The 24,948-nt window shown below is 42.6% G+C and overlaps 3 protein-coding genes across 8 annotated transcripts in view; 1 reads left to right on the forward strand and 2 right to left on the reverse strand.

The window, feature by feature from the left end:
* The first annotated feature begins 19 nt into the window (after positions 1-19).
* On the forward strand, positions 20-13,027 carry pla2g15 (phospholipase A2, group XV). The gene is made up of 7 exons (XM_061677523.1): positions 20-384; positions 1,400-1,556; positions 4,647-4,765; positions 6,182-6,280; positions 6,371-6,595; positions 7,239-7,351; positions 10,019-13,027. The coding sequence occupies exons 1-7, from the start codon at positions 234-236 to the stop codon at positions 10,445-10,447; spliced, it is 1,293 nt and encodes a 430-aa protein (XP_061533507.1). The 5' UTR covers positions 20-233; the 3' UTR covers positions 10,448-13,027.
* A 722-nt stretch (positions 13,028-13,749) lies between these two features.
* Positions 13,750-21,715, reverse strand: endouc (endonuclease, polyU-specific C). The gene is made up of 8 exons (XM_061677524.1): positions 21,637-21,715; positions 21,503-21,556; positions 20,848-20,947; positions 20,559-20,670; positions 18,971-19,092; positions 15,599-15,711; positions 14,339-14,489; positions 13,750-14,270 (listed from the first exon to the last, which is right to left on the reverse strand). Exons 1-8 carry the CDS (start codon positions 21,645-21,647, stop codon positions 13,995-13,997), a joined length of 939 nt encoding a protein of 312 aa, XP_061533508.1. The 5' UTR covers positions 21,648-21,715; the 3' UTR covers positions 13,750-13,994.
* Positions 21,716-22,498: 783 nt separating this feature from the next.
* ppfibp1b (PPFIA binding protein 1b) overlaps positions 22,499-24,948 on the reverse strand; it is a 36,513-nt gene continuing 34,063 nt past the window's right edge. For all 6 annotated transcript variants that reach the window (XM_061677520.1, XM_061677519.1, XM_061677518.1 and 3 more), the window contains 3 exons: positions 23,585-23,749; positions 23,411-23,476; positions 22,499-23,326 (listed from right to left, as the gene is read on the reverse strand). In XM_061677520.1, coding sequence (XP_061533504.1) covers positions 23,243-23,326; positions 23,411-23,476; positions 23,585-23,749 — 315 coding nt within the window. In that variant the 3' untranslated portion in view covers positions 22,499-23,242. The remainder of the gene's footprint in view (positions 23,327-23,410; positions 23,477-23,584; positions 23,750-24,948) is intronic.

The raw sequence follows: 24,948 nt of genomic DNA on the forward strand, positions 1-24,948 counted from the left end.
TTTTTTTCGTTCGACGTATCTGAGCTCGATTACTCCCACCTTGACTGAAGTTGCCTTACCGGGTTGGATTGCTCTGCGTTCTGTTGTTGATCCTCGTGACCGTCACTTGCGGTTTCACGCAAACAACGTCAACATTTCAAGGTTCCATAAACGAGACAGGGAGAAGTTACTCGTCCGATAGCATCTTAGCGACACAAGCGCAATGTTTTTTCGGCTATGAGACATCGGGAGCCATGGGGGGGCTTAAGCAGCGGTTAGCCGCCTTCTCGCTTGTCGGAGTCGCTTTGTTTTTGTGGCTGTTTTGTGGAAGGAGCTCCGGCGATCCTGTGGGGAAATGTGGCGGCGGCGAGCCGTGCCAGTCCCCGGGACCTCCGGTGGTCCTCGGTAAGTGTTGACCGTAGCGCCCCGTAGTGTTCTCTTTCCATGCTTCGCTTTTGGCGTCGATCCTAATTGGCAACAGTTGAGCGAACGACGGCAAGGGAGACATTTCTTTTCTTTTCATAAACTGTCAACATTTTGGGAATTCCACGAACACAAGCAAATCTCTTCGATTTAGGTTAGTAACTCAAATAAAAGCTCAAGTGACTATTTGGCCCGGCGGTCCGACTAACTTTAAACGCCCGTCACCGAAACTTCGAACTTCAGCACTTCGATGGATCGATCCCTTTAGACATGTGCCGACATTGTATACAGTTGCGAAGTCAATGAAACCAAGCCCCTGAATGGGAAACTATGACCTTCTCGACATCTAGAGACGCTTGTTTACAATCCCATCATAAGACTGCTGTTATGGGGTTAAACACATTCCCTGAGCCAATCCCATCGTTTATCTGCACAAGACATCATGTGGTTCTTTTCACTCAGACTGTTGTAGGTTGACGTCATCCAGTTTCCATTATCATTCTGTTCTCATTGCACCCCCCCCCCCCACCCCCCCCCACCCGTTTACCCACTTGACCAAATGTGGTTGAGTTTGTGGAAACCTTATCTTGTGCCTACTTGTTCTGTTCAAATGAGGACCGGATAACAGTTTGTGTGACAAGCACATAGCTGGAGCCATAAGCCGTGTAGGACCTATCTTAATGTGTGTCTGGATTTGTGTTGGAATATTTGTATGCCCCCCCCCCTTGATGATAAAGATGTGTGGCAGTCCGTAACACTAACCTTTCACTAACAGTTGTAAAACTACGATCAATGTTTTGTCAAAATGGCCACGTGGACTCAATGCCATCAATGGTCAAAAGTTCATTCAAAATAAAACTTATCGCAGTGCTTTCTTTCTCCCTCCCCCGCCCCCTTTCTAACATTATATTGATAACCTTGATCATTTGGTCAATAACCGTGATACGAATCTCTAAATATATACACTGTACTGTATGTGTGTTTCTGGCGATTGCAGTTCCGGGGGACCTGGGAAACCAGCTGGAAGCAAAGCTGGATAAACCCAGTGTGGTTCATTACATTTGTTACAAGAAGACGGACACTTTCTTCACTTTATGGCTCAACTTGGAGCAGCTAGTGCCTGTTGCCATCGACTGCTGGATGGACAACATAAGGTATGACACCTGTCCATACCGTCCGAATTTTTGGGGTTTGTATTCGCCACAAATTAGGTCATCGTACAGTGGTACCTTGACTTACAATCACCCCTACTTAGTTGTTTGAGGTGCAAGCTGACGCTTGGTCAATTTGAATAAAAAAAAAAAAAAAAAAACGAGCTTCAGATAAGCTGCCGCTCGAGTGAAGTTAAAAAAAGGAGGGAGGCGGTCGCCGATGGAGTTCCAACACATTCAAATCTGTTGGCCTTGAGGTCGATGCCACCTTTTGATTATGACTGATGGCATTTTAAATAGCCACAATTCCGCCAAGACATATACTGTCGGTCAGTTCAGCTCAACACGGTACCGTTTGGAACTGTAAAACCCTGCCTAAATGCATCCCTTTATTCTTCACTTTAGGATCATAAGATGAAGTTGTGTTGAAGACTCTAAATTGATGTAAATGTGAGTGTGAATGGTCTGTAAGTGCCCCGTGCCGGCCTTGTTGACACTCTTTCAACCATTAGCCGTCTCCACTGTATGCATCCTTCCAAAGGTCACTTTTCCCAATGAAAGGTGGTGTAAACAAAGCTTGAAGTAATCCATAACACTTGGGAATGGGTCCACAAAAACAAGAAAACTGTTAAATCAGCCCTCTTAGGGAATGGCAAAAATCCCACATTTTTTAAATTGCCTGTTCAGAACATTTAGCAGAATTAACCAGTTTTTAAAACAGTAAACTAAGATTATATGTATATAGACCGACTTGCCACAACATTATGGCCGTGGAATATACAGTGATCCCTCGTTTTTCGCGGTTCGATTCGTTCATGTAGATCCATTCACGCCATAATGGCGTGCCACAGATGCATAACTTCTGCCCTCTTTGATCATATCTAAAAGTTTCACTTTTTCGCTGATGGCGATCATAATCTTCTTCCTCTCGGGCGCCCCGGACGAAGCTTTCGCAGGGGCCCAGAGCTTAGGTGGCATTGTAAGGGCTTAACTAATCTTAAAAAGTTATCACGAACACAACACTAAGATACAGTGTGCGAGACAGTCGACAGCGTGGACGAGACTGGCGAGACACAACAAGGGACGATGCCGGGTGAGGCTGCGATGATGCGCAGCCAATCAGCTCACGGGATAAATCCACTCGTGCTCTCATTGGTCGATGTCGCCTCGGGAACCAATCGCGCGCCTTGTTTGAGTGCCCGTAGTACGTACGGTACAGTACAGGCATGTACAAAGCCTCTGAGTCAACTCATCTCTTCGTTTGGCATGCAGGGAAACCTTCTCTCGTGCGCATCAACATGAAACAACGCGTCTTGCCGCAATATGGCTGCTGATATAGCTGTATTTGTTTCATTTTTATTTTTTGATGAATTTATTTATTTATTATTATTATTATTTTTTTTTTTTTGATGAATATTTTGGAAAAACCCACGAAGCAATGAAGTCGCAAAACATGAAGCGCGAAGTGGTGAGGGAAGACTGTATATCCAATACAAGGGCTGCAACAAATATTCTGCTTTTACAAAGATAATGTTGTTTTGATTGACACCGTCAAAGAGGTAGTCTTTTTCTGTGGTTGCAGTTCAGAATCGTACTAAGAGTTGCTCATTTAGCTACATCGTGGTCAAATATTGGAAATATTGTATGACACAGTGCAGTTTGACACCACTGTGAATTACAACGACAAAAATGCACTTTGTTCCCCCCTCTGACTCTCAACCGTCTCAATCAAAGGTGAGCATTATTATTCTTGTAAAAGCATTATTATTATTATTATTTTCCCATACAGCTCTTATATTGTATCTAATTAGATTACAAAGGTTGTCAAATTGTGGTGGATGGTGCATATGTCCTGTCAAAAGGTTTGGACACACTTTCTCAATATCACAAAGAAAATTAAATAAAATGTGTGCATTTAATCTTTTGACTGATACTGTACATTGTTCAGAGCAAATGTTTTCGGGAATTATTTTTATACACAGAAACACAAGTTTTTTTTGCATGTTTCCCGGACTAGCATTATGTAAATGTAAGCGTTTGTCAGGCTCACAAAGCAAAAATGTCCTAGGCTTAACAACTGTCATGTTCAGGTCATTCGGAACTCTCGTTAGGTCAATCGGGCTTGTGTGTCTTGCATTCCAAAACAGTTGGGCTTTTTGCCGTTGTAAATCATTAGCACTGAATGTGTCCAAGGTTCGGTGCAGGTGGAGGCAGAGGTGAAAGCAGATGGCCCAAAGGGCAGAAAAGCAAGCAAGCAGGCAAAGCAGAGCTGCACAAAACTCTAAATGTTTATTCATAGAAAGGAAAAACACACAGGGGGCTAGGATGACAAAAACACAGGGGGACGGGCTCACCACAACCGACGACAACCGCCCAAAGGACGGACGAAAACAAACGCAGATATGAAATACCAAGACTGACGAAACACACAAGACGAGTGTGGATACAAAGAGCTAATTGGGGAAGTCACGAGGAGGCGGGCAAACGCAACAAACCTGAAAGACGGCTTATACCCTCATCGCAGTAATATTACATTGTAGCAGTGAGACAATATTGTCTTGTTATCTCTTCCAGTTCGAGTATCAGTACACCGGCATGAAATATTGCCGCTATCTGATGATGTATATGTACTTAATGAGTATTTTCCGATCTGTCAACGTGGAATTATAAGACCACAAGATGTTTTATTACATTTTGCTTTAGGATGAATGCGTACAATCAGACAGAGCCTTGCCGAGCTCTGCAGAAAGTAAAAGTGATGCGCTTTCTATGATCTATTAAGCACTATTATAATCCATACTTTATTTATTTCACTGGCGTTTTGGTTTGGAAAAAGCTACTTCTGGTCAGCAGTCAAGAGGCGGTACCATCAAGTATGTAATAATACTAACAGGAAAGCATCATGTCGTAAATCATCTGAAAAGTAATAAAGCGCAGAAAAGGGAAGATGTTGTCACACATGGTGACGAAACTGCAGTGGGTGAACCTGTTTGCTGGTGTATTTGCGTGTCTCGCATCGCAGAAGCGGAACGAACACCCAAGTCATGCTTTCCTAATGACTGTGTGTGAATGTGTGTGTGTGTGTGTCTGCAGGCTGATCTACAACAGGACCACACACACCACCTCGTCGCCACCAGGGGTGAACATCAGCGTCCCGGGATTTGGCCAGACGTACTCAGTGGAGTATCTGGACCCCAGTAAACGTAGTGTGGGTGAGTGTGGAAGGATGAAAGTCCCGCTTCGAGCCTTAAACAATCATAATTGCAATCATCATACATCCCCTGTATGTCGATTCTCAATCAATCCGTTTTAGTTATTAATATTACCATGAATTAGCGTGAATGTACCCACGTGCACAAATTTAACAGCTTTTCAAACACGAGCAACCCCACACATGACGAGGAAAAATCTGCACGCGTGCTTTTGCTACTTTTAGTGCTGGTGTACACGAGATGACCACCACAGATAACAATATCGACACCCACAATCCTCCCGCACACCAGATGTCTGTCATAGTACCAAGACTGAACTGTGAGAGGCAACACTGCGCCACATGCGGACTGCCAGAAATTCAAAGACGAAGAAAGAGTGGTAGTAGAATAACAAATAGAAGAAGCCACTGTATGCTAACTATTTAGTTTTTCTCTTGCAAACGCTTCTCCTTGTCATTTTCACTGTGGTGAATGACTTGCAAGCAGAGATGGGTAGTAGCAAGCTACATTTACTCCATTACTTTTACTCAAGTAACTTTACTGATAAAGTATTTGAGTGTTTTTGGGAAGAAGAAACGTTACTTTTACTCCTTTATGTTGAGCTACATTGAGCTCACTAATTGCCGGTTAGTGTATTTCTTGTGCACAAGAATATAATTAATTGCTTTCACGATCTATATTGGTTTGTCAGAGAAACCAGTGTCACGACTCTTTTTTCCCCCCCCCGACGTTACTAGTGACATTTGAGTCCATTTGGCCAATCAAATGGAGCCAGGCAGTCACATGAGCACACACAGCCTCTGTGCTGGGGCCCCCCACACAGAAGCAAAGCTTTCAAAGCGATTCATTTATGTGAAACAAGGCGGAAATGTATGCAGAGGTCTTCGGTGATACACGATGACGACATCCGTCTGCTGTGACCAAAACCCATACATCTTCCCGAGGACTTCTTAGCTGCCCAACGAGGTGCCTTACGTAAAATAAAGTCCATTTCAGCAACGTCCGAGCAATTACGCACGAAACGCAGCAATGGTAGCGAATTTCCAACGATCGCCTCTTCTTTTTTCCCCGCTAGCTGTCTTTCAAAATAGAATAAAAATTGAGTCGAACGTTGTAGAATCATCACACGCAAGCCTACGTCATATCGAAGCGACGGTTTCTGTTGTTGTAATGCTGAATTCTGGCCAAGGGAGCGACAGAATTTCTGGATTGTGGCTTTAATGCTTCAATAAATGAATGTTTTTGGCTTTTGGACCACTAAAGTCTACCTTCAATTATGAGTGGTATAGTGTATATGAACTGACGGATGTCTTATTTGTCAAGTGAAATACGAAGTCAAATGCTTTCAGAAATATAGTCACGCTACCAGTGCTTCCATGGCACTAAACCCAGCTTGTGCTCTTGTCTTTCTTTTAGGTATGTATTTTTTTAATATCGTACAGGCGCTGGTGGACTGGGGCTACACTCGAGGTGACGATGTCAGAGGAGCTCCCTATGATTGGAGGAAAGCACCGAGTAGGCGGAACACACGCACACGCACATCTTCAGCTCCTCCCGTGAGCAACTCAATTTTGACTATGGGATGCCTTGTTGCTTCCCTCGCAGACGAGAACAAGGAGTACTTCCTGGCGTTACAGGGGATGATCGAGGAGATGGCAGAGAAGGCGGGCGGGCCCGTTGTTATGATTGCCCACAGTATGGGCAACATGTACACGTTGTACTTCCTCAACCAGCAGCCGCAAGCCTGGAAAGACAAATACGTCAAAGCGTTCATCGCTCTGGGAGCGCCGTGGGCCGGCGTGGCCAAGACGCTGCGTGTGATCACCTCCGGTGAGAGAAGAAACTGAGCATGTGCATGAGTTTTTCTTTTCAGCGGTGCAAGACCACCGTGACACCACAAACCGAGTGAACCATTGCTGCAAAGCTCGTTATTATTAGTGGTCAGACTAGATAAGACTTGGTAATTAATGAATCCTTAATTTTAATATCCTTAGCACGTCTGCTAGTTCTGAGGTTCAGGGTTCGAGTCTCAGCTCCGGCCTTCCTGTGTGGAGTTTGCATGTTCTCCCCCGTACTTGCCTGGGTTTCGTAAGGGTTCTTCGGCTTTCTCCGACATTCCCCAAAAAAATGCATGTTGGGCTCATTGAAGACTCTAAATTGTGAATGTTGTTTGTCTATGTATGCCCTCCAATTGGTTGGCTACCAGTGCAAGGGTGTACTTGGCCAAAGTCAGCTGGGATAGGCTTCAGCACACCCGCAACCCTTATGAGGACAAGTGATATGAGAATAAAAATGATACTTTTACTAATTAGTTTGTCATGAATAATCACACAAATGGCCATTGTCAGATGATCAGTAAACCATTGTGTTGGATGAATCCACACAACAACAACATTTCCCCTTACTTTTGTTACTCTCTCTCCACTTCCAGTTCTTTAAAATGTGTTTTTTTTTTTTTCTGTTTGTGATTCAGGGGACAATAACGGCATCCCGGTGATCAGACCACTAAAGATCCGCTCTCAACAACGTACGGCTGTGTCCACCTCTTGGCTCCTTCCCTACGCCCACAGCTGGCCTAAAGATAAGGTGTGTGCGGTGTGTTTGCGTGCACGATTATGCATCATGAAAGCGCCAAAGAACGCACCACACTTACACGACAAATGGGATATTTGGCTACATTGTCAAAACAATCCGGTTCCCACCAGTGGCGGCTCGTGGAGTTTTGTTGTTTGTCAAGATTCTTCTCACTAGAGAGCGTGGGCAGTGCATTGATCTGATCCTGTGACATTATTTGCAGATATTGCTGGTGTGACAATCAAGATTTCCTCATGGAATGAATACAATTATCTATCTGTCTATCTATCATTGAATAACATTGTTCTCCACTTTGTTGCAATGTAGCGCTACAATGATTCAATGCATTGTAAAGCCTTGCACTACACATTTAAGTTTTCCCACCTCTGTAGCTATCCTCTGAAGGTCACCTGGGCCCAGTGTGCGACATTTCGTGGCCTGCTGAGATACATCGCCAGTGTTCACCTTCTATTGTCTATTGTTTGTCGGCTGCTCATACTTGAAGCAGAGCCCAGGTGAGGTGCAAAGAAGCGAGCGCTCGTAAAGACAATAAAACTAATATAACCCGTGGATGCAGCAGTTCACTCAAAGCATGTGGAGCAACACCACCCAACCAAATACCTCACTGCCACGGCTCCAACAAGTTCACACTGTAAGATAATGCTAATCTGTGCATTCAACAAAACCTGAAGCACCTCTAATTACAGTGCTGTGAAAAAGTGCCCCCTTCTAAAATTCTTATTTATTTTGCAGTTTCCCCACTTAAGGTAATCAAACTTATCAGTATATATAATATCAGACAAAGATAACACAAGTAAACATAAAATGCAGTTATTAATTTTTTTTTTTTTTTTCTTTTTATAAGGAAAAAAAAAATAGTCTAAGCCTGCTGGCCCTGTGTGAAACATCTTCGGCTCCCTTGTTAAATCATGACTTATCTGTGACTCATCACAATTTTTGGTTCTTTTTCCACTGACAACACCCCAGCCTGATTACCTGCAGACGAGTTCAATCACGGACCCACTAAAATAGAACCTGTTTGACAAAATGAAGTCGGCCAAAAGATCTCCAAAAGCTGCAACAAAATGACACAATCCTTAGAAATTCAAGAAGAGATGAGAAATAAAGTAATCGTCATTTATCAGTCTGCAAAGGATGACAAAGCCATTTCTAAAGATTTAGGATTCCAGCGACCCATGGTGAGAGCCAGTATCCACAAATGGAGAAAACGTGGAACAGTGGTGAATCTTCCCAAGAGTGGCCGGCCTATAAAGAATACCTCAAAGGAACCCGGGACAACATCTAAAGAACTGCAGCCTCCCTTGCCTCACTTAAGTTCAGTGTACATGACACAACAATGAGCAAGAGAGTGGGCAAAAATGCCATCCACACAACTAACCAAAAGGAACAAAGGCTTTTCTCTCTGTTTTGATTTTTTTGATTGCCAAGACTTTTGGGAGAATATACTATGAACTCACAAGACAAAAGTTGAACTTTTTGGAAGGTGTATGTCCCGTTACATCTGGCGTAAATGTTGCACAGGATTTCAGAAAAAGAACATCATACCAACAGTCAAACATGGTGGTGGTAGTGTGGTAGTCTGGGGCCGCTGGGCTCCTTCAGGACCTGGACAACTTGCTGTGATTGATGGAATCATGAATTCTGCTCTTTAACAGAAAATCCTCAGCCATCAGTTTGTGACCTGCACTTGGGTTCTGCAGCAAGATAACGATCCAAAAACACACAAGCATGTCAACTCCTGAATGGCTTAAAAAAAGAATTTAAAAAAATAATAATAAATTAAAGAATGTTTTGGAGTGGTCTAGTCAAAGTCTGGTTTCGAATCCTATTGAAATGCTGTTGCGTGACCTTAGAAAGGCTGTTGACGCTTGAAAACCCTCCGTTGTTGCTGAATTCAAACAATTCTGCAAGAGTGGGCCAAAATATCTCCACAGCGATGTGAAAGACTCATTGCCAGTCAGAGAAAACGCTTGATTTCATTTGTTGCTGCCAACCAGTTATTGGATTTCGGGGGCTGTTACTTTTTCACTCAAGGCCAGGAAGCTCGGAATAGTTTTTTTTTTTTTTTGCTTAAATGAAATCCATCCATCCATCTTCTACCGCTTATCCGAGGTCGGGTCGCGGGGGCAGTAGCTTTAGCAGGGACGCCCAGACTTCCCTCTCCCCAGCCACTTCATCCAGCTCTTCCGGGGGGGGGGGGGGGGGGGGAACCCGAGGCGTTCCCGGGCCAGCCGAGAGACGTAGTCTCTCCAGCGTCTCCTGGGTCTCCTCCCGGCGGGACGTGCCCGGAACACCTCACCGGGGAGGCGTCCGGGTTAATGAAATCACCGTTTAAAAATTGCATTTCATGTATACTTTGATTGTCTTCGTATGTGATATTTACATTTGTTTGATGATTTTAACAATTAAATTGGAGAAACTATGAAAAAAAAAAAAGTAATACTTTCACAGCGCTGTTCTCGATGTAGTGTAGTGCATAATGTTTTTACCACTAGACAATGTTGACTTTTTACAGCACTGTTGTCCCCTTTAGAGGAAACAGAAATCTGTCTGAGGATGGCATCAGAACTCTGGCAGTCTGCTTGTGTCACTCCAGTTTCACCGTACATCTTCACTCAGTGTTGTTTGCAAACAAATTCTCCCTGTTTTTTTCTGCAGGTTTTGATCCAGACACCAACAACGAACTATACCGTGCTGGACTACAAGCGACTCTACTTAGACCTGGGTTTCGAGGACGGCTGGCTTATGCGTGAGGACACGGAGTCTCTGCTCTTTGACCTCACGCCGCCCGGCGTGGCCATCCACTGCTTGTACGGCTCCGGCATTCCCACGTCAGAAGCCTTCCAGTACACGTCCAAGTTCCCCGATGAGGATCCCACCGTGGTGATGGGCGACGGCGACGGGACGGTCAACCTGTTGAGCGCCACCCAGTGCAAGCGGTGGGTGGGGCGGCAGAAACAAGCGGTGACCTTGCAAGAGCTTCCCGGGAACGAGCACGTGAACATACTGCTCAATGTCTCCACCGTGGCCTACATCAAGAAGGTGCTTTTTCACACTGCGGGAACTTTGCGCCCCCCTGGTCCCTAACACCGCACGGAAAAACTCACCTCATTCAGTTGTGCTGTTTAAATTGTCATTTGTGCTGCTATGGTTTCAGCCCTCCTAAATGCTTGTGTGAACATGCCACACTGCCATCTGGAAAGTTGCAGCAGCCATTTTGACACCTCTTAGTGCATATTGGTTCAATAACAACCTTGACTATGATTATTATTATCTAATTAACTACGTGGCACGGTGGACGACTGGTTAGCACATCTGCCTTACAGTTCTGAGGACCGGGTTTCAAATCCCAGCCTCGCCTGCGTGGAGTTTGCATGTTCTCCCCGTGCCTGCGTGGGTTTTCTCCAGGTACTCCGGTTCCCTCCCACATCCCAAAAACATGCATGGTAGGTTGATTGGAGATTCTAAATTGCCCTTAGGTGTGAATGTGGTTGCGAATGGTTGTTTGTATATATGTGCCCTGCGATTGGCTGGTGACCAGTTCAGGGGACCGAAGATTGCTGGGGATAGGCTCCAGCACACCCGCAACCCTTTGTGAGGATGAAGCGGTACAGAAGATGGATGGATAATTAACTACGTCTTCAAATGGCTGCTGCTCGAGTGCTTATTGTGACCAGTTGTAAATGAATTTTATACAGTTGATGTCAGAATGTTTACGGATAAACTTATATTCTTAGATTTCCAAGAATCACACATTAGTGTGTTTATTGTATTAAGGGGCAAAGCAGGGGTATATAGATATACAGAATATATTGTAGACATTCAAATTTGAGCTTTTAATTGAGTAAGCCCATATTTTTACACTTTTGTTTTTATCATGTATTTCGCTTATTCATCTCATCCCAACTTCTACCTTTTAATTTTCTTTTTCAAAAATCTCTTCTGGCTTCATACGTTTGGGTTAATTTTGTCCAACAAACTATAAATTAGTAAGATAAATGTGACAGGACAGTTGGGCACAGTTTCAAGTCATTTGACTTTAAATAAGTCTGAATCGTAATTCATGTTTAATAACCGACAAGACGAAGTTACAACAACCACTAAATCAGGGATTATTAACAGCAACACTGCTGTTTGTAATTTTCAGGAATTAGCCCTACTGATCTCGAACATCTGACCGCATATTCTCGAGGTCATTGGGGTGGGACATTGGAAATGTTGTTGGTTTTGTTTGTCAGTACTCTTCATGTTCGGTTTCACATTTAACATGAACTACTACACTGTTTTCTGATATTATTCATGTGCTAAAACTCTTTTCATTTTGTGTCTCAAGAATTTTTTTTCTTCTGTCAAACCAATGTTTAAAAGCATCCCATTGTCCTCCACATTTCCTTCACTTATTCTCCAGTGCCAAATTCTATACTCGTCCCAGTAACCACGCATGTAGGTTAATGTTTGCTTTGGTTTGTCAAATTTACAAATTTTGTCTCTGGTTCTTCTGTCTGCACAGTAATTGATTTGACAGAACACGGCCAAGTTGGTCGGTTTTGTTGGAAGTTGTCATCCAGTGGGATTTAGCCTTTGCATGCTTGCTTTAGCCTTTTGCTTTTTTGGGCTGCTTGTATCACATAAATTGATTCTTGTTCTCTCTTTAGACAATCAAGAAGTGTTCAGGTTGTGCTTCACCAAAGTTTTCCCAAACGTTAACTTGTGTGTACTTGTGGAAATTAAGTTAGTTACTCTTTCTGCCTGGAGTACCGTCATTTCTCGTGTATAATGCACACACGCCCCCCCCAAAAAAACATTGTCAAAAGCCCATAGTGAGCATTATACATAGGTATAGGGGCAAATGAAAAAACCCTCACATTTTATAAATGTATGCCGCCATCTAGTGGTTATAAAAAAAACACGTTAATTCCAAAATGCCACCTCCTAGTGGTTATAAAAAAGGTGTAGCCTAGACTTTCATTCCAATATGACGGGGGTACGTACGACTGCATATATGTACAGTTATGCTCATAAGTTTACATATCCTGGCAGAATGTGTGAAATATTTTTATTTTAGTTTTTTTAATATGACTGATGAATGAACAACAATTTTCTTTAATTTCTTTATGGTTATGTTTTGTTTAATGATAATGCTTTTCTGAAATGCTTGCCAGTTTAATTTGAATCCCATTAAAATACAATTAAATGTGTTTCGCCAGGCCCTTCATGTTTTCTTTAAAGAATTGTACCCATTTTGCAAATTCTGCCTGGGTAATCAAACATGAGTACAACTGTGTGTTTTCTAATTTACTAAATAAAAGTAGGGCTGTGAATTTCAAAATAAGAGCCAGTAAAAACGTCAGAATAATTATTTGTAAAAACTAACAAAAAAAAAGATAATACTTCATGTTTTGATCATATGGGTAGACGCAAAATCATGCATTGTAAAAATGTAATATACATAGGTAGAAGGGTTTTGTGGAATTTTGGGGTCAACTTTGGGGGGTGCATATTACACATGGGTGTGCATTGTATACGAGAAATTACGGTAATTGTATTACCTGACCACAATGATGCTCTGCTGTGAACTTTCAGATAAATTCTGGCTTCGATAAATTGTTATCACTGCTAGAAATCAAACTGACATTTTGTTTGAAACAATTATATCACCTTATATTACTTTTTGAGTCATTTACATTCTTGTAAAAATATTTCAAATGTAAAATTAGAAGAAAAACAAGCACGGGGAGAACATGAAAACTTCAAATGAAATCAAAAGCAAGTTTGAACAATTCAAACTGACAGTATGCTCAAAATAGGAACAATCACAATTTCCTGTTTCGCGGGTTTCATGTGTCACCTCGTGACATGAGGATCCACACAGGAATGCCCCTTTAAGTGACCACATTGGAAAGCATGCAGTTAAGTCCTGTACTCTGTTATTACAGTACAGTATTTTAAAATGAAATTTCAAAAGTGGCCTGGACAAAAATGATGGTGCCCTTGTTGGACAATATTTTGAGGCAAGAACTGCAATCAAAAAAATACTTGCTTAGATAGTCCCGTGCAGTATGTAGTTCCCAGCCTCCCCCCCCACTCAGATGTGTGTTTTGGGTCAGCTTTCTGATAATGTGGTCAGCCACATGCATTCATGATAACACTATCCATTTTCTATAGCGCTTTATATTGTGGGAGGGGGGGGGGGGGGGGGGGGGGTGTTTTTAATGCTAACCCAAACCCATATGGAAAGTCCCCCTGAGTTGGATGCCCAACGCCACGGCCCCTTGGCCCCCTTTTTCATACTGCACGGAATTCAGGTGTATGAACCACTAAACTGTGACATTCGCAAGAACAGTGATTACAATTATCTGACTTGAGTCTGAAAAGGAAAAAAAAAAAAAAAGTACACTTGTTTTATTGCTAAAAGTTTAATGGGTAAATCAGTAAATGATGACGCATGACTACAATACAAACAAGACTCATTTATGACTTCCTTATTTTCTCTACTTTTGATTATGTCGTCTTAGTCTGTCTTTATGATACAGTCCAATATAATTGTCTGCCCAGGACTCCCTAGAAGAGGTAAACTATGTCAGTGGGCAACTTCTTATAGTAGAATAAAGGTGAATTCAAATCAAATAAAAGATCATTGCGAGTGCTGTCTATTATGTCTGCCGTTGCTGCTGCGCAGTCTGGGGTAGGCCGTGCCGAGGGAACGTCCGTGTCGGATGACCACCAGCTCCGTCTGACACTGGTCGATGTTGACCAGCACTGTGGTGCTTCTCTCCGTGTTCATGAGGAAGAGGACGGTGAAGAGGGCCATCTCGAACTCGGGGCTGGTGCCGATGAAGGAGCTGCCCACGGGTTTCAGCACGCTGTGCCAACTGAACTGGAGGCTCACGACATGGTCGTCCTCGTCGGGCTAAAAGGGATGAAGGTGCTATGTCACGCGATGATGATTATGATGAATGGCCAAATGTTCAGACGTACCAAGTCGTGCTCCCTCGCCTTGTAGCCTTTGTAGTCCAGAACTCTTCCCTTTTCCTGCATGTAGAACTGGATCCAGTTATGGAAACCTGTGATCTCACGGCTTGATTTGATCTCTCCAACAAACACGTGTTCGAAGCCACAGGAGTCAGGGCTGCGAAAATGATTCCACCAAAAAAGTGTGTTGTAAATTTCCATTTTTTGGGGGGTAATTTCGCTGTCTGGGGGGGCCCCGTAACAGCTCACCAGGGAGGCGTCCAGGGGCATCCTAATCAGATGCCCGAGCCACCTCATCTGGCTCCTCGCGATGCGGAGGAGCAGCGGCTCGACTCTGAGCTCCTCCCGGAGGACCGAGCTTCTCATCCTATCTCTGAGGGAGAGCCCGGACACCCTGCGGAGGAAACTCATTTTGGCCACTTGTATCCGCAATCTTGTTCTTTCGGTCACGACCCACAGCTCGTGACCATAGGTGAGGGTAGGAACGTAAATCGACCGGTAAATTGACAGCTTCGCCTTTCGGCTCAGCGCCTTCTTTACCACAACAGACCGATATAAAGTCCGCATCACTGCAGACGCTGCACCGATCCGCCTGCTGATCTCCCTCTCCATTCTTCCCTCACTCGTGAACAAGACGCCGAGATATTTGAACTCCTCCACTTGGGGCAATATCTCTTCCCTGGCCCGGAGGGGGCATGCCATTCTTTTCCAACGAAGGACCTTGGCCTCAGATTTGGAGGTCCTGATTTCTATCCCAGCCACTTCGCACTATGCTGCGAACCGCTCCCGTGATAGTTGAAAATCATGGCTTGGTGAAGCCAACAGAACCACATCATCTGCAAAAAGCAGGGTCCGGTACCTCATAATCCCGAAAGACTCCCAACCACATGTAGACTGGTTGAGCAAACTCCCATGCACCCTCAATGACCCTGCTGAGGATGAAGAGCTGGTCCACATTTCTATGGCCAGGACAAACAGCACATTGCTCCTGCTGAATCTGAGATTCGACCCTCCTCTGCAGTACCCCTGACTAGACCTTACCAGGGAGGTTGAGGAGTGCGATCCCCCTGTAGTTGGAAGACACCCTCCAGTCTCCGTTCTTAAAAGGGGGAACCACCACCCCGGTCTGCCAATCCAGAGGTACTGTTCTAATGGTTCCCAGATACCATTATCTATTCCATTTCTACTCCACAAAAAACATAAAACCCATCTTCTGTGTGCTCATAATATGGGTGAGGTAATCGTGTTTATTGAATGTGTTCTTACCCGGTGTTCCTCTGTCTGTGGTAGAGGTGAAACCAGATCAGGTGGAGCTGACTCTTAAAGTGTCTCAAGTTCGATGAAGACTGTCCTTTCCTCACCAGATATCTGTGAGCATGCTGCAAATCAAAACAAAACAAAACAAATGAGAAAAATCCCATTTAATGATGTCTGGTGTCAGACACTGCGACTGACTGGCGACCAGTTTAGAGCGTTGTCTGCCTTTCGCCCGAGGTCAGCTGGGATAGGCTCCAGTGGCCCGTGACCCTAACCAGGATAAGCGGTGTTGAAAATGGATGGTGTCGGACGGACACTCAATAATCACAGACAACATCAGACCAGCTCAATACAGTACAACCGCAGTTTGGCTGATTTAAGTTGGTCGGTGCACTGAACAAAAAATATAAATAGAACACTATTGTTTTTGCTCCCATTTTTCATGACTTGAACTTGCAGATGTAACACTTTGTCTATGTTCTGCAAACAAAAAGGCTTATTTCTGTTATTTACTTATTTTGTGCCAGATTCAGAATTAAGATGTTCATTTGAATCAGTAGTTGTCTTGGTGGAAGTTCACTGATCTTCTGCACTGGGGGGGGAAAAAAAAAAAAAAAGAAATCTTAGTTTTTTTGTGGTTTAAATCGAAGAAAGTTAAGATAGTCAAGATTAAGGTTCTGAAGAATTTGATCCATCGGGTAGCATATACAGGCTGAACATGAGGGGTCCAAGAACTGACCCTTAAGGTACCCCGTAAATCATTGCCATTCGATGAGCTTGAACAAAAGTCAAAACTAATCTGATTACACTTAAAAGAAGACTCATCACCTAAAAACTAACTTGTTTTTAGACATTCTTTTTAGTTCTTTAAAGAAATATTTCACAAGAAAACAATTTACTCCACTGACAATTTTATTTCTACTTATTTCAAGTAAAAATGAGAATCGAGTGTGAATGGCTGCTGTCTTTCAGGGTGCCCGGTGATTGCCTGGCGACTATTCCAGGGTGTGTCCTTCTTCCAGAGTTGGGTAGTAACCCGCTACATTTTTGCTGTTGTTTTGGCTGCGCATATCGTAACATTAGCACTATTTTATGATCACAAGTAACTGTTAAACATGCATCTTTTGGGGTATGCTATCTTCTCTCTCTTTCTCTCTGTGTGGCTTCACATTCGAACATGTAAGAGGGAGTGCATCCTTGTGAAACCAGATTTATTTTTACTTATTTTATTTAAACTTAATTTAACCAGATAAAATACCAGTTAAAAAAAGAACATCTCTTGTGCAATGGGGACCTGGGCAAGAAGGCAGCAAGTTAAACGTCAAGTCCAAGTCAATCACATTCAAGTTTGTTTGAGTTGTTTATTTTCGTCTCACCTCTCAAAAAGATACAAAAATAAATCAGTTGAGTTGTACAAATTTAAGATACCATTAATGATGGGAAAACGTTTTAAAATGATATATCTTGGTCAAATTCTTTTACGTCACTAAAACCTGGCATTTGAGGAGGGGTGTGTATACCTTTTATATCCACTGCAGCCTTGTTCCTGTTTTTGTAAACTGACTCCAGTTCAGCCGCGAGGCTCATGAGGACAAGCGCTACTAAAAATAAACAGATAGTATAGTATTTGGTAGTTGATAGAACATCCGCAAGCCAATAGCTACAGTCAGCCCCCTCACAAATTCTGGTACAGGTCCAGTTTGCAGTGAGGCCCGAGACAATGTGGCATTCCACAGCTGCACACGGATGTTACACATGTTTACTGTTCTCGCTCTGTGAAAGAATGCGTCCAGTAAAAATATGAAACTCCCTCTGGGGTGCAGCTGCAGCCTCACCCAAGATTCAAGAGGGGCGGAAAACAATATTCAATACGCAGTGATCCATGGCGAGCAAGCGGCCCACTCGAGCATTTATATTATCAAATGTTCTGTAAAATTTGTCTCTTTAATTCAGTCGTTATTCCCTCAATTTTGTTGTTGATCAAAATGTCCTTTTTTTCTCTCTCTTTGATCCCATTAAATAATTGGTAAATGGATGTATTGCAAATAAATAAATATATAAAATAAACAATATTAGTAAAATAAGCCTTTTTATAGTTACAGGGTTACCATACAGTCTCTTTACAATTCAAGGGGGAACTAAACCGCAATCATTTTTATTTTTTTATTAATTTAATTTAATTTTTTTTACAAGAATGCGAGGTATACGAGGTACTGAACCTCCTAATATGGGCTGTTCAGTCCCTGTACAACCTGTGCTAGAGTTCAGTCCGTAAGTGGGATTTGTTTCCTGTGACTCCACCGCAAGGTTTTTGGGCTGTCCCTTACAGATAGGGTGAGAAGCTCGGTCATCCGGTGGGACTCAGAGTAGAGCCGCTGCTCCTCTACATTGAGAGGAGCCAGATGACGTGTCGCAGGAATCTGGTTAGGATGCCCTCTGGACTCCTCCCCGGTGAGGTGTTCCGGGCACGTCCTACCGGGAGGAGATCCCAGGGATGACCCAGGACATGCTGGAGAAACGGCGTCTCCCAGATGACCTGGGAACTCCTTGGGATCCCCCCCCGGAAGAGCTGGATGAAGTGGTTGGGGAGAGGGAAGTCTGGGATTCCCTGCATAAGCTGCCGACCCAGTTACCCGACACCAGATAAGCAGCAGTCGTTGGATGGATGAATGGATGGACATTGTATGTGCCCCCACTAGTCTAAACACAGTAACTTGATTGACATTCCGTTTGTGGAATAAGAATTAAAGAGATGAATTCATCAATTTTCATCTATTTCATTGGGCCGCCATGTTTGGCAATATCGTCCTCTGCTGTCAACCAAAATTAACATCGCAACTGCTTTCGCGTTTGCGTTGTGAATGTCACGTGACCAAACCTGGAAATCAGGACAGCGAGCTCCCCGAGTATGCTGCGATCATTAGTAGAACTATGGGTTGATTACGTGGTGGTTTGAACCCAAACATGCAAGAATATTGAGTGACGTTAAATGCAGTTAACAACAGAGGGCGATATTGCCCAACATGGCTCCACCCTTAGATGGGTGTAAATTGATGAAATTATCGCTTTAATTCTTATTCCACAAATGCAATATTAATCAGTGTACTGTGTTTAGACTAGTGGTGGAAGATACAATTTATTCTTGCCCCCAAATTGTATGTTTCCTTCTCCTTTAATACAATTTTGATAATCACTGAGAACATCGTACAGTACATAGTACATATAACCTTTTTTTTTTTTTTAACTTTATCAACAAATTACCTGAACCATCTGCCCGTTTTCAAAATTCCAATGTGGCCCTTGAGCATAAAAGCGCACCTGGTGTGAAGTGATGGCAAGCAAATAATGCACACACGTCGTCAAAACATGTATGACGTGTACCTTCATGACTTCTGTCTCCAAGACCGCATCCAAGAAGAGGTTGGTCTCAGTCTGCTCCTCGGCTGTGACTCGCTCAGCCACACCAGTTGACCTCTCGTAGTTATCCAGCAGTTTCAAAAGCCCTCAAGAAACACAATATATATATATATATATATATATACACACTGAAGACTCTGAATAGATCATAGGTGTGAATGATTGTTTATCTACTGTATATATTTCCCATGATTGACTGGCGACCCTTCCAGTGTGAAACTGCTCTTCACGCAGAGTCAGCAGGGATAGGCTTCAGCTCACCTGCGACCCTACAGGACAAGCGCTACAGAAAATTGACGGCTGGATCTCACTGTGTTACAGGAAGATCACGGACGTGGTCACCTTAAACTGGACACACTGAATTTTCTACAGCGACTGGACTGGTCGCTAGCCGATCGCAGGGCGAATACACACAAAGTGCTACTTCTGGCCTCCTCGTATGCAATTTAAATTTATTAGTACACTGGGGGAAAATAAAGACCTTCTCAAAACAAAAAAAAACATGAAAAGATATTTTCTTCTGAAAAGAAGTGACAAAAAATCTACCAAAAGGAACTAGTATGAATTGACTTGATAATATTCTTAACGTATCGTACATCTTCAAACAAGTCTTTTTGTCTTGCTGAAAATTGAAGAAAAAAAAAAAAAATCAAAGCTGTCTGAAAATAAGTACAGTAAGAGGTTTTGACAAGAAAAAAAGGGGGGGGGGGGGGGGAAATGTCCCAATTGAAAAAAAGTAATTGCTCAATTGCCTTACTCCAAGAGACCCATCTTGCCCAACTAGTAGGCATGTGTCACAAACTAGTAGCTTCCTAGACCCTACTAATACCACAAAAATGTCCACTAGTAATTTTGCCTCACAAGTAATATGAAGTTTATTTGCTAGTATGCCAAGTTGTCCTACTAGTGTGCAGAAATATCATACAGTAGAGGAAAAAGAATTACTAGTAGAGGTGCAACAATTCATTGATTCATCGATAACTAATCGATTATCAAATGAATCGACAAATATTTTAATAATCGATTAATCGTTTAGAGACCTTGTTGAACACAAATCCTCGGAATCTCAGCCTATTAACAGGACATATTCTCCACAAAACCAGACTGATTAGATTTTGTGTTAAATCAAAATAAGACTTTTTCAAACATCAATGTTTACTTTGGAAAACTAAATTTTTGCCGTTTTTCTGACAAATGTTACGGACCAAACCAGGAACTGAATCATAACCAATTTATGTTTGCATTTTCCGCACTCTCAATTTGAAACAAGGTCCTGTCCTGGAAATTTAAATTTTTTTTAACCCCATTCATTGAAAAACTAATTGACAGATAAATCAATTATTAAAAGAATCATAAGTTGCAACTTGCAGGCCTAACTACTAGTAAGACACAATCATTCTAGTAGAGTGTCCTGTCGAATAATGGGTCAAACACTTGACCCACTTTACAGTTATGACTTAGTTCATTTGTTTGTCTTAAGACAACATCTCTCAGCATTCACACTCACACTTTGGACATAACAGAATAAGAAGGCATCAAAGTTGTCACTAACTGAAGATGGTGGTGGTGTTCCTCATCTTGATCTCGTTGACATTGGAGAAGAGAGGCAGAGAAGCATGATCTAGTACAACTTGACTGCCCTGGCTCACGAACCCTGCTCGGCCCTTGCACGACAAAAACATACATTTTTGTAATCATCTTGAGGGGAGAAGAGAGAGAGAGAGAGAGAGAGAGAGAGAGAGAGAGAGAGAGAGAGAGAGAGAGAGAGAGAGAGAGAGAGAGAGAGAGAGAAAAAAAGACAATAAGAGAACAGAATGGTAGAGTGCCGAGAGTCTTCATACTTGAACTGAGATGTTGTAGTCTACACCAGGCGTCATTCGATTGGTATCCAGCCTCCACAGCTCATTGAAAAGGTTGGAAAGTTCTTGGTTTAAAGCCAACCTATCATGGGAACATTCAGCATGACTTTTTTTGTGTGGATTGTGAAGCAGGGAACATCAACAGATTTGGAGAAGCAAGATACTCCCCATCCACAGCCTGATTTAGGAGAATAGTTGGATGATGTTGATTTGTCGCAATTTTATCTAAATTTAGCATTTTTGTTACTCGGTTCACAACGTTAAAAAGCTGTGGGAATATGTTTTGATAGACAATGCTAAAACAGCACAAAAGTCAAGCCAATGCTACATAGCTCTTGATTAAACACATCATGCGACGTAATTGTTTTTCCTTTTGTCACTACGAGCTTCATGTAAGAAACGGTTTTGTGTTGTTCTTTGCGTGTGCGGTCATCAAAATAATTGATATAATAATTTTTTTTTGGTACTTTTGTAATTATTTAGATTTCAGTCTAAATACGACTCAGCGGTTGTATTATTATTTTTTTTTTTTACCAGTCTTTTTTCTTTTTAACACAATCATCTGTATATGTACTTCAAAACAGAGTATGAGTACTGTTGGTACCTGTGACGAAATGTCAATGCAATGATACAGTACCTGGATGCATTCAGGTCACTGAGAAACACTCCGAGGAGGAGGACTGCACACAACCTATTCAAAAGTTAAAACACACATTTGAAATGCTTTCCATCAGAAGCGAAGAAATACAAATGCGAGAACAAAATACAAACCCCGAAGCCATGATGCGTCTTCCCTCAGCTCCGCGCGCACACTGTTGCGCACTGAGCAGACAATGCGAGAAAAAAAAAGGATTGCGCAAAGCGGATCCAAGTTAGGGCTGGATGTCCAAACATTGGCCACCAGAGGGCACTGTGCCCCATTAGGGGGGGAAAAAAACTCCAACTGGGAACTTGAACTTCTAAACACCAAATTTGCCATGTTTCTCTTTTCAACTTTTCTGCATTTGATGAGGTAATTGTACTGTATTTGAAGTTCGTGTTTTAGGGAGTTATGTAAGATTAAGAGACTAATCACGTTCTTATTTGACCTTTTGGGTTTAAAAGCCATACTGGATTGATTTTATAAAATAGGCAGAGGGCAGCACATATTTTATTCTCTGAATAATACTGGAATATTTCCAAATTGATTGGTTTTGTGTTTCAATAGTTAGTAAGGGAGGTACAGTGGACAAAGACGTCACTTAACACTGTGACTGAGTGCTTTGCGCATCCACGCCGCAGTTCTGAGGCTGGGGATTTGAATCTAGGCTTTGCCCTCCCCGTGTGGAGTTTGCATGTTCTCCGACTTCCAAAGGCACGAGGGTCATTGCCGACATTGTCCACAAGTGTGAATGGGAGTGGAAATGGTTGTGTATATGTGCCCTGGCTGGCGAGCGGTCTTAGGGCGTCCGCCGCCTTATGCCCGAAGTCAGCTCGGATCGACTCCAGCTCACCCACAACCATGAGGTCAAACACCCTAGAAAATGGATAGATGAGCTCTCCCACGTCTACAATCAAATCTCCAATAAACCCCACTCAAGACATTCCAAATGAGTAACTTTGTACTGTACTTACAAATTTGACACAGACCTCCTCAATTTAAATTACTTTATTGATCTTTGAATTAGAAGTAGCATGAAATTATCCGTCTTCTCTGTCATGTCAGTGGGTGCATTACAGTATATGGTCACTACTGAATACGACAGCTATTTTAAGCGGAAAAGGTAATGTGACAGATTTCTATGAAAAACAATGGAAGTCAAAACAAAAGAGAAAAACGCAGCAATGCTGTATATTAATGTTTCAGCTCAATCTGCATTAGGTTTGTACTTTATTGTATGTATTGGTGCAAACGCATGCAGAATATTATTGTTGCAATGTTCAGTGTAATATAAAATATACGACAACTAAATTTGAACTAGACAGGTATTTTTTGTAGAAAAGATAGCAGCTGTCATAGAACTAACTCCCCTTTCAATGACGTTCATTTGTCACCTACTCTACACAAAGGAGGTCATTTAAAAGACATTTACATTGGCATAGTTGCGTCTTCTCGACTTTGCGTTTGATAAACAAACACACACAAAAATGCCAGCACATAACTTAGTAGAAAATATTTCCAGAAACCAGCTGGCAGGCAGTGGCGTTGTCCTAAATGTTCCCTCCGTCCGTCTTTTGGCAGCAATGGAGACACAAATAAGTGACTAACACTAGTTTGATGAAGAACGGTATGGCTCATCACTGAATGGAACGCTAACAAACCACTATTGAGCAAAGAGTGTGCGAGTGTTTTCTGTTGTTTTTCACAGCAGGACCAGGTCACATGGTGCCGACAGTCTCATGCAGTGGAGTCGTCATCTGTCACACTGAGGTTGGGGGAGTTCGACATCTCCTTGAAAAATTCGTCTTCTTTCAACATGCTCTGGACGAGTGCGGCAAATAGAGAAATTCATATCAACTCGGAGGTTTATTAGAGTCCACTTTCAACATTCTTGACTTTTTTTACCGTCAGGTTCTGGATTCCCTCGGAGAATGCTCCAATTTGTCTGACAGTTCCCTCAGAGTCGTCCATCTGTTGTACATATAAAAAAAAAAAAACAACCCACAAATGTCAAATGCAAATCGTGTAATAAATACTGACAGCATGTTAGTTTTAGAGACTGAAGTGGTACAAGCTCACATGATCCAGTCTATCTAGGTCATCCTCGTAGATCTGGAGCTCAAAGCCTTTTTGAAAACTTCGTCCCTTCGGCATCTCCACGTCCATAGGACACACATACTCCTCGCTCTCCTCCTGCCTTTTCTTCCTCAGACTGCCGAAGTTACCGAACGACAGTTTCCTGGGCTGGTGTGGGAATCAAAAGGGGAACAATTTTAGTGGTGGCCCTCCGATTTACACTTTTTTAACTGAGAAAACCATACACTTAGTAAATACTCAGCAACCACAATCTACGTATTTGATTTTATTACATGTACCGAAGCTACAAAATGAACCATTATCTAGATGATGTATGTTGACTGTACAACGATTTTACTCTTTGCTACGCTTCCTATAAAGACCACCGCATGATTTCCATCTCAGCTATGGTGTACACAGAATTGAATGATTAAATCCAGTGCGCTCAAAATCCGGCAACTGAATTCAATCGTAGCATACAAGGAGCAACAGCAGCTGTGAGGTCACCTCTGGTCTGCAGCTAATCACGAATTAGCTGAAAATGGCTGATCCATACGGTGATTAATTATTTGGATTATTTCTTATTTGGCGAATGCAACATTAATCAGAGTACCGCGTTTTGACGAGTGCTGGCACATACAGTGTATTCTTGCTTTCGTTTTTCTGGTTTCGTTTCTCTTTAACACAAACTTGTCCAACAAGTACATCAGATAATGAGCCACAAATAGCACAATTTGCCAACTAGTGGAGGAATTAATATCTCCAGTGTGTCCTGGGGACGACCCAGGACACGCTGGAGAGACTACGGTCCTTCGGCTGGCCTGGGAACGCCTCGGGATCCCCCCGGAAGAGCTGGATGAAGTGGCTGGGGAGAGGGAAGTCTGGGCGTCCCTGCTAAAGCTACTGCCCCCGCGACCCGACCCGGATAAGAGGTAGAAAATGGATGGATGGATGGATGGATGTACACACCCTCTTAAAAATGTATTCAGAATTAAGTAGTTACATTCAGACTCATGTTAAATGGGGGTCACCACACACCTTTCACCATTTAAAGAGCCTCTGATGAACCCCAAATAAATTAAGGTGGGAGTATATGTACAATTCTCCCAAGGTCTCAAATAAATGCAGCTCAAATATCAAAGCTCTTTGGTGGAATTGATGAGTTATTATTATTATTATTTTTAATATTGATGAATGGAAAAAAAGGCTGCAGCAAAAAAGGCAGTTTTTTCATATAAGGCAAAAAGGCAGGTGCTTGAGCTCCACTTGGAGTCTAGGGGTAAGTTTGGAAATTAACTCCAAGCGCGCTCTCCACACTCCGGAACGCTCGGAAACTCAGAGCGTTGTAGGAATGTGCAGTTCGGTTA

This window comes from Phycodurus eques, chromosome 5 (genome assembly GCF_024500275.1).
Source record: "Phycodurus eques isolate BA_2022a chromosome 5, UOR_Pequ_1.1, whole genome shotgun sequence".
Taxonomy (NCBI): domain Eukaryota; kingdom Metazoa; phylum Chordata; class Actinopteri; order Syngnathiformes; family Syngnathidae; genus Phycodurus; species Phycodurus eques.

Coding starts and splice junctions, on each gene's coding strand:
- pla2g15 (XM_061677523.1), top strand. CDS start 234: ATGGGGGGGCTTAAGCAGCGGTTAGCCGCCTTCTCGCTTGTCGGAGTC. Junction 385..1,399: donor GGGACCTCCGGTGGTCCTCG/GTAAGTGTTGAC, acceptor TGGCGATTGCAG/TTCCGGGGGACCTGGGAAAC. Junction 7,352..10,018: donor ACAGCTGGCCTAAAGATAAG/GTGTGTGCGGTG, acceptor TTTTTTCTGCAG/GTTTTGATCCAGACACCAAC.
- endouc (XM_061677524.1), bottom strand. Junction 20,948..21,502: donor AGTGACCTGAATGCATCCAG/GTACTGTATCAT, acceptor TTCCCATGATAG/GTTGGCTTTAAACCAAGAAC. Junction 14,490..15,598: donor CACAGACAGAGGAACACCGG/GTAAGAACACAT, acceptor TCATTTTCGCAG/CCCTGACTCCTGTGGCTTCG.